Here is a 9,460-nt window from a genome sequence, read left to right on the forward strand (position 1 = left end):
TATATAAAATAATACATTAACAATTTGGCTATTAAAAATTCTGTGAGGGCCAGTGAGATAGCTTAGTGGATAAAGACACTTGCCATCAAAGAATATAAGCCTGAGAACTTGAGTTTTAGCCCCAGAAGCCATGTGAAGTTGGAAGGAAAGAACTGACTCCATTCCACAAGGTTGGCCTTCCACACTTATGCTGTGATACTGCCACCCCGCCATACACACACACACACATGCACACAAACAACAACAATAATTGATGATAATGATAATAATAATAACAATAGCAAAACAAGGCCGGTCATGTTCTGCAAGTCTGGGTGTGTAGCTCTCACGGTCTCTATGATAGGTGGCTGCAATATTCCTTTCTTCCACAGATCCCTGTGCTTCTGAATCTGGGCCAAGACCCTGACATTCGTTTGCCTGCGCTGCCGCTCATGTATGCCCTGGCCCTCGGCGCCTGCCTGGGAGGTAAGGGGTGCTGACTTCATTGTGAGGAACCACACTGGCACCGTGGGGGTGGACAGAGAAAGAGCTGGTAGCTAGCAAATCAAAGGTGAATTTAAGAGAAGCCTGATGATTTCCTGATTTCAAAATCTGAACAACCAGAACTCCTCCGTTCCTCTGTAAAGTCAGTCAGCGTTTGCCATGTCCTGGCATGGCTTTGGGTCCTGGAACCTTAATTAGGAGCAGCAATGAGATGGTCTGGACTCTCAGATAAAGAAGTTTTAGTACCTGGGAAACTCAGAGCTTGTTATATACAGTTGGACAGGGAGGTGGGGTTATTCCATACATCTGATGGAGGAGGTGGGGTTAGCTAATATGGGTAGGAGCAGTCTCTGTAGGGAAACAGTCTTCGGGATGGAAACATCGAGGGGGAAAGCTACCCTGGGCATTTTCCTTACACACGGTTATCTTTCACATTTAGATCAGAGGGAGGCCTCACCTCCCTTTGAGCCCCTCCCAGGGGAAGGCTTTATCATGGCACGTGTCTGAGGCGTTGGTGCCCACGTCAGCTACAGATTCATTCATGATTTCACTTGTTCCCTACAACTTCTCACCATGCAGGGCCCGTGGTCTGATGACGGTCACTGCTGATATAGTTCAAAGCTAGCTAGCATGCTCCCACTCCGCGTCTCTAGGCAGCATCCTATGCAATCAGCAGAATCTGTAGTGGCCGGTCTTTCTCTCTGGGCTCCACTGCCTAGAAGCATTGCGTGGGTGAGCAGGGACACCACCGAAGAGGAGGAGGGACGATGAGAGACCAAGCACAAGCACTGGGGATGACACATCTGAGGAAACAGTGTGAGGTAGAGGTTGTTAGGTGGAACTGACCGCTGGGTAACACACGAAGGCTCCGGCTATAGCTGTCTAGAGCCAAGTTGATCTAGAGTTCTCATATTCGGACAGCTTAATCGCCTGGGGAACACAGGTGGATTATAGAGACTCTTAGATAAACAGAGCAGATATATATACACATATATATCAAACATTCTTTGTTGCCTCCAGACATGCCCAGATAATCTAGCTTTCTGTGTTCTTTGACTTCTCAGACTATCAAATCGATAGCGTTCTGGTTCATTTATCTGCTCATTTGTGAGGTGGGATTAACCTCAGCTAGTGAGGCACCTAAGCCTTCAGGAGCCAGCTGATTTATCTAATGCAGTGACTGAGACGGAATCCTACAAAAGGGCAGAATAATTAAAATTTTCCCTTCAGAGAAACAGCTCCAGAAAACAACAAACCGAGTTTCTTTCATAGACACATTTAACACCAGCAATGGAAACAAGATCCAAGAACACGTGCGAATTCAGCCCTTAAATGGAATTTTTAAAAGATTCAATAAAATGCAAACATATGAATTACCTGCTATAATAGCCTGGCATTGTGCTATAGGAGGGGAGCCAGGCACTCGGCCTAAGATTATAACAATGGGTGTGTTCACAATGGGTATGTTCTCGCACAGTGGGAGACCCGGAGCACATGCAGAATGCCAGGGAGAGACCACAGTCAGGGGAGAGAGCAGTTAGAAAAGGTGACCCAAGGGAAGGGGTTGGGACAGGAGACCTCCTGGGCTACTTCCTGACTGGTAAACTTGGAGGGGGCCTCCAGGAGAGACACTAAGGGGAAATAATATAGATGAATATGCTAATATATGCTAGAGACTAAGCACCTCTGGAAAGCAGGCATTTGTTACTGAACTGTAAGCCCTGAGAACGTTTAGACAGAGTCGTTGGAAGGTGCTTACTCCTGGTCCACTGAACACTTAATGTGCTGGGTGTTAAGTGTACACCAACTCTGCTCACTGATGGCATTTATGATACAAAATAACTAACATAAAAGTTACCCTCTGAGCCATGTTGAAGGGTCACCAGATACATTTTCAGCACACTTTTGTGATGTCCTTCACACCCAGTTCCATAGCTCTTTCCACCACTTTAAACTAAAACTCCAAAAGGAAGCAGTAGCTTCATTAGCCCCGGGTTTAACCATTTTGATGGACACTTTCAGTGGAAGCTTTTGTTTGGCTTTGGAAATAAATGCATTGCCCTGTGAACTAAGGAACACAGATCAGGCAGTTGGAACTAAAACCTATTTTACTTGTCTGGCTACCGTGGCTGCTTTTTCTGTGGCCGTGATAAAGAACTCTGACAAGGGCAACTTATTGGAAGAAGCATTTATTCTTGCTCACAGTTCAAGGTACAATCATCAGTCATGGCGGGGAATCAGGGTAATGGGAACTGGCAGTGTCTGCTGGCTGGTTTTATGTCAGCTAGACATAAGCTAAGGTCATCAGTGAGGACAGAGCTTGAGCAAATGCCTCTGTAAGATCAGGCTGCAGGCAAGCCTGTAGGTCATTTTCTTAATTAGTGATTGATGCAGTAGGGCCCAGCCCATCGTGGGTGGTATCACCTCTGGGCTGGTGGTCCTGGGTTTTCTAAAAAAGCAGTCTGAGCAAGCCATGGTGAGCAAGCCAGGAAGCAGCATTCCTCCATGGCTTCTGCATCAGCTCCCGCCTCCAGGTTCCTATCCTGTTGGAGTTCCTGCCTCAACTTCCTTCAAGATGGAAGTGTCAGCCAAATAGACCGTTTTCTCCCCAAATAGCCTTTGGTCATGGTGTTCATCACAGCAATAGAAACCCTAGAAACCCTATGACACAGTGCCTGGTCAGGTTCCGTTGGCGGTCAGGAGGCAGAGAACCATGAGTTCTGCTCAGCTTTTCCCTTACACAGCCCAGGATCCCAGCCAGGGTATGGTGATACCCATAGTGGGTGGGTCTTCCTTCCTTAATTAAAAGTCAGCATAATCTCCCCCCTACTCATCCAGAGGCATACCAACCCAGGTGGTTCTGTACGGTTGACAATTAAAACTAATGATCACATTTGGCAAGAAGGCAGTCTCATTTGTAAGGCCCAGAATGGGACCAGACAGACAGACAGACAGACAGACAGACAGAAAGGTGATAGTGTGGCTACATCTGAGAATAACACCTAGGAAGGTGGTCTGGGCCAGCAAAACAATGACTTGTACATTGCTACCTGGTCCAGACCCTTCGGATGCTCTGTGTCTACCCATGAGAACCCTAGACACCCTTAAGCTCTTCCTCTTTAATGTCGCTCTAGAGTCAGAAGCCTTGGTTCAAGTTCAGGACTTGTCACCTGTCCCTGGACACCACAGCAAGCTTTTCAGTCTCCCTCACAGTGCTTCCTTTGTGAGGACACTGGAGCCCTTCCGTCTCTCTGTTTTGAAGTTTCTGGTTTCGGAAGCATAATGCCCCCCTGCTCGCACACTGCAGTGGCTCCGGAGCAGGGTTCTCTGCTCACTAACCCTCAAGGTTAGCTCTTCCTCTACTGTCCAGGCGCTGATGTCAGACCTGAGCTAAGCTGATGGGGCCTCGGCTGTGCATTTGAATGCCACTGGCTCCAATTAGGCAGAAAGAAGAGGCTCTTGGGCTTGGCTGTGTAAGACTTTCTTGAACGAATCGCTGCGTGTCGGGGAGGAGAAAGGGTAGGAAGAATGACCTGATAGGATTGCCTTGGTGGTTTGCTCCACCCGGACTGTGAGGGCTGCCATAAGAGCCTGTGTGCACAGCATGTCCTTTCCCACCGTTTGCACAAAGAAAGCTTACTCAAGGAAATGTTTACATGAAGAAAATGCCTACCAATGAGCAAAATTGGGTTATGCAAAAGTTTCACCCGATGTTACCAATCCTTTTCATCTGCTGAAAGAATTTCTTAGCAGATATCTGAGCCTAGAGTCCAGAGGTTTCTGGCTAAGATCTTGCTACACTGTTTTAAAAAGGACACACACGGTTGTTTGCTTTGCTTGCGTTTTTCTCTAAAAGATGCATATTACCTGATTCCGACTGGGACCTTTTCAAAGCGATAACTCACTATCTGGTTGGCAGTGTGTTTGTGTTTCCAGATATTCCAAAGCATTGACTTTGATGGTCATCATGGCATCACAGCCTTTGAACAGAAGAAAAGAGCAACGATCAGTTTCCACGATGAGCTTGGCTGTTACTTTCTCTTCTGATTTCTGATTCCAGGTAACGGGACACTGATCGGAGCATCTGCCAACGTTGTTTGTGCAGGAATTGCAGAGCAGCATGGGTATGGATTCTCTTTCATGGACTTTTTCAGGTACTTTGTCATTTAAGATGTCTCTTCAATACCATGTTCTTAAACTAACTGAATTAAAAAAAAGTGCACCAATGCATGCCGCTAACCACCGGGATATTCATGGTTTGGTGATTAGAGACTTTGGTGCAGGTGAGACCAGCTCAGAACAAGGCACATCGTTTACTAAGATTAGCTTCATCTTAATCTGAATGCTTTGGGTTGAATCGATGGCTAAGAAAGGGTTGTAAGCTTGCTGGACTCTTCTTGATTTTACGCTTTGAAAGTGTAGTGGGAACAGGTCATTAAGGTGGTGAGTGCATTAGAGAAAAGATGCTAGCAAGGGCCCGGGAATAACACTGGAAACTAGGACCGAGCTAATCATGCTGGAGGTAGTGGGTGTTCCGTGTGTGAACACTCCACAGGAAGACTCACGGAGATGGACCCGGTGCTGTCAGGAATGCAGCTGATATCTACAAAAGAAAACCTGTCCCATGGGGGGCTAGGTTCTTCTCTGCACTTGGTGGCCTGCGCGCCTCTGTTTCCATGGCCCGTGTGTACTTTTCAAACAGAAAAGGAAGAGGAATGGAAACCAACAGCCAGTGTGAAATGGTCCTACCGAAATGACCTGTATGTGGTGTTGAGTCATAAAACTGCAGCTTGGTATATGCACAGGAACAGACTTCTGGCAACTCTCATGTGAGGAATTCTAACATGTGTTACCAAGAGACAGACAGACTCTGTGGCTCTCGGAGACAGTCATCCCTACCCTAGAAGCTTGTTCCTCTGCAAGGTAATTCTTGCCCAGGTCTGAGCTTGAGCGAGAGCCCCGGTTGTCAAACCTCCTTGAGGAATAAGAGTGGTGTCTTAGTCTATGTAATATGCAAGACTCCCTGGAGGACCAGATAAGCTTACAGAATGGGTACGGTCACAGGGAAACCACGGTTAACTGCAGAGTGGAGAGTCTCAGAACCCAGTGATTTCTTTGCCTGTGAGATGAATGCGAGCCTCTGAAGTTCAAATCTGGCACTGAAGGCCTAGAAGATTCCCAGAGAGTCACTGGTGTCCAGTTCCTATTGGAAGGCAAAAGGAGCTGGAGTCCACTGTCTGCAGTGACTAGCGAGCTATGCTTGCTTAGGAAGAAGTGAAGGCAGGGTAAGGCAAATTCTTTTTTCTTGGGCCCTTTTATATGTGAACTAGGGGTCAAGCCACTTCAAGGGTTGACCCGCCCTTCAAGTAATTCCTCTTTGGAAATGCCCTCACAGACATATCCTGAATTGTTACTCTTATGCAATTCTAAATCCGGTCAAGCTAATGATATTCAACCACATCTCCTTAAGTCCTCTAAATTATGATAATGGCAGCGTTGTAACTACTCCTAAGATGATATAGGTATCCCCTATACAACAGGGAATTCACTAATTCTTTCCACAGAATATGTGACGTCTTTTGAGGAATACTTACTCTTTGCATAACCCATAAGTTAAATACGATAATATAGATTTAACAATACTGAAGTACTGATAGTTGATGTTATGTTATGTTATGTGGTAAAAGAATAGAAGGGGAAAAACATGGATATTTACTTACTATGTTAATATATATACACAAACATACTCCCCTTTAAACTTTACCGTATTTTATGTGTATGTTTTGCCTGTGTATTTTTATGTGCTGCACAAGTATATCTAGTACTTAAGGAAATCAACATAGGACAATGGATCTTTTGGAACCAGGGTTATAGATAGCTGTGAGTGGTGGGAATTGATCCTGGGTTCTCTGCAAAATAAGTATGCTTAACCACTAAGCCAGCTTTCCATCCCTACAAACACATTCTTAGCAAAACAGAAAAGACATGTTCATAGCATTTATGTTCCTTTATCGTACTATTTGGATCTGGTTGTATTTCCCATTGAACTTAACCAGAAGGCTCAGTAGTCCTAAGTGATGCCCTATAAATTGTCTGTACTCCCTATATAATCTCACTTCTGTTGTGTGATAGAAGTCCAGTTGCCCACAGGTCAGCTGCATCAATCACGCCTGACATTACTATGACTCCTACTTTATCTTGTTGACTCAAGGACATAAAGAATCCAAAGTAACCACGGGGAAGTCCCAGCGTTCAATTTAGTGGAGATAATATTATGCTTCCTTCTAGGAACCATGTGTTCTAGGCCAGCAGAGGGAAAGGCTGTTGGATAAGAAATAACAGTTATGTTAGGGTGTGACTTTATTCACAGCTGTGTCTCATCACACGCAACCCAGGCAGTTCAAGTTTAACGCTCTCCTTAATATTTAAGTTCCAACACTTCTAAAGTCTAAAGTTTCTTCTGGGATTAAAAAGAAATGTGTAGTTAAGAGCCTGTGTAAAACCCAAAAGTAAGTTAATGTACTTTTGATATATAACAGCACAGAATAAATAACCTGATTCTCAAACGATAGCAAGGAAAGACAGACCCTTCCTAGAAACAGCCCCAGGCCTGGCATCTAGAACCCCAGATGGCATGATGCATGCTCTGCCTGCTTTGCTGAGCTTGGCCCCTGCAGCTCTGTTCACATGGTTTGTCTCTTGGGCCAGGCAATTCATGGCCTTGGGCTTTGCTTTGTAAATGCCCCACACATTTCTAGAATCTCTGATCCCTTGGTGTTGTGGCTGAAACTTGGGCTTCAAGTTGATCGAGTCTTCATTCAGAGAACTCAACCCTGCCTGACGTTCCTGTAACTCACAGCCTTCTGAAGCTTTGGGCAAGAGCTTTCATAACCCATTCGCTTTGCTCATGTAGGCCTACAAAGTCAGCTCAGTGTGGGCAACGATTTCAAGTTCTGTTGCCGCTAGAGACGCCATTGGACTCTTCCTATTAGAGCTTTCGTGGTCATGAGCGCCGAGGCAGCTGAACCTGGGTCAAAAACCTTCTGGGAAGTTGTTCGTGAGTAGGGAGCCTCTTGGTAGCACTCTCAGGCCCCTTTCCAACAAGTTTGCCCTGCAGCCTTTGATGGGCCCCTGCTGTTAGGACACTGTTGTCAGCCTGGGGTCACCTGCAAAAAATGGTAATCTTTTTGACATCGTAGCTCTTTTGTCAGAACCTGTCTTGTTGGAGACATTAAACTTATTTAAGATTCTTTAATTACCAAACTGTATTTTCTCTATTTTTTTTTTTTGCTCTACTTTTCTGTTAATTGTAAACCTGGCTAAGTCACTGTAGCCCTAAGGTTATCCTGTCTTGAAATTTTCTCTAGCAGGCAAACCAGTCCATTGCTTTGAAATTTGGCTTCATGAGAAATTTTAACAAGTGGGGAAAATACAGTCAGATGTTCTGCTACAATGTCACACAAGGGACCTGCAACGTGATTTCCGTCAGAGTCCTCTTTCCCGAAATCTCACTAACACTGATTTCAGTATCTGTATTGCTACCAGCATTCTCCTGCAGTCCAGCAGAATGATCCAGGAAGATCTGCTGACAGCGGTCTGGAACATCTCTAGGTCATAGCTCCAAGCTCAGGAGCATCTCTAGGTCATAGCTCCAAGCACAGGAACATCTCTAGGTCATAGCTCCAAGCGCGGGAACATCTCTAGGTCATAGCTCCAAGCTCAGGAACATCTCTAGGTCATAGCTCCAAGCACAGGAACATCTCTAGGTCACAGCTCCAAGCTCGGGAACATCTCTAGGTCATAATTCCAAGCTTGGGAACATCTCTAGGTCACAGCTCACACGTTCTCCCACACACAAGCCACCGCAAACAATAAACTCCGTACCTAATTTATTAGATTAGTGTGCACACAAGGCCTTGGTTATCTAGCCATGTCCGCCTGCACACCGGAGAGGCACAGCACACACTGGTTACTCGGCTCACGAAGCTGAATTGTTCATCCCTTCCAATCCGATGCCAAAGGCCTGCTCATTCCCGGAGAGCCACCGTGCTTAGTCCGCATCTGAAGACTGATGTCTGCAGAGGATCACAGCATCAGTGACAGACACAGCTGCTCAGAAAGACATGAGGGCAGGTGGGCGGGCACTGCTTCTTCTGAAAACCCCTTTACATACTCAGGGTTTGGAAGGTGTTGCCCACTGTGAAGTCAATTTTCCTTCCTCAGTTTACCTTGTCTGGAATGTGCTTATGGACATACCTAGAGGCGTATTTTCTAGGTCATTCTGGCAGTCAAAACCAACTATCTTTTCTATTGCTGCATCACAACATACAAGACCGGGTAACATGCAAAAAAAAAAAATGGAGGTTTGTTTAGCTCAGAATTCTGGAGGCTGAATGTCTAAGGCATCGGTCATTGGATCTGCTTGGCATCCGGTGAAAGACCTGCTTGCTACATAATAACATGGAAAAGGGCATCACAAGCTGAGACAGGGCAAGTGTGCCAGAGAGCATTTATTTTTCTTTTATAACAAAGCCATGTCCTCAACAGTACATCAATTTATTGATGCACGAGGTCATTCCTCTTAAGAGAGGAGACTCCAGATGGCTCAGTCACCTCCCAGTGGCACGAGATCATTCCATTTAATGACTCAGTCGCCTCCCAGTGACGTCACCTCTAAACATTTAACATATGAATTTGGAGATTTAAATTTCTGCCAATGAGACTTTGAGGGACATAGTCCAAAATAGTAAGTTGCCCTCGTATAAAAAAGAGTGATAACTTTGGGGAGAAATATTATATTAGACATTTCACCAATTTATGAGAAACGAGCAAGATTGTAAATTTTTCCGAGACATTAACTTGAATGACACTTGTGGGAGTCTGAGCTACGGGAAAGAGGCAGCGAGCTGGTGCTCAAACCAGCGTAGGCGCTAACTGTACATCTTCCAACTGGACTCTGGGCACATCGCTGATCCTG

General features: G+C 45.5%; 1 protein-coding gene across 2 annotated transcripts in view; it reads left to right on the plus strand.

Moving 5' to 3' along the window:
- The window catches only part of Oca2 (OCA2 melanosomal transmembrane protein), a 200,681-nt gene that overhangs the window by 134,637 nt on the left and 56,584 nt on the right, over nucleotides 1–9,460 (plus strand). For both annotated transcript variants that reach the window (XM_005357815.2, XM_026784368.1), the window contains exons 21-22: nucleotides 372–465; nucleotides 4,544–4,637. In XM_005357815.2, the coding sequence (XP_005357872.1) occupies nucleotides 372–465; nucleotides 4,544–4,637 (188 nt within the window). The remainder of the gene's footprint in view (nucleotides 1–371; nucleotides 466–4,543; nucleotides 4,638–9,460) is intronic.

Source organism: Microtus ochrogaster, chromosome 22 (genome assembly GCF_000317375.1).
Source record: "Microtus ochrogaster isolate Prairie Vole_2 chromosome 22, MicOch1.0, whole genome shotgun sequence".
NCBI classification, from domain to species: Eukaryota; Metazoa; Chordata; class Mammalia; order Rodentia; family Cricetidae; genus Microtus; species Microtus ochrogaster.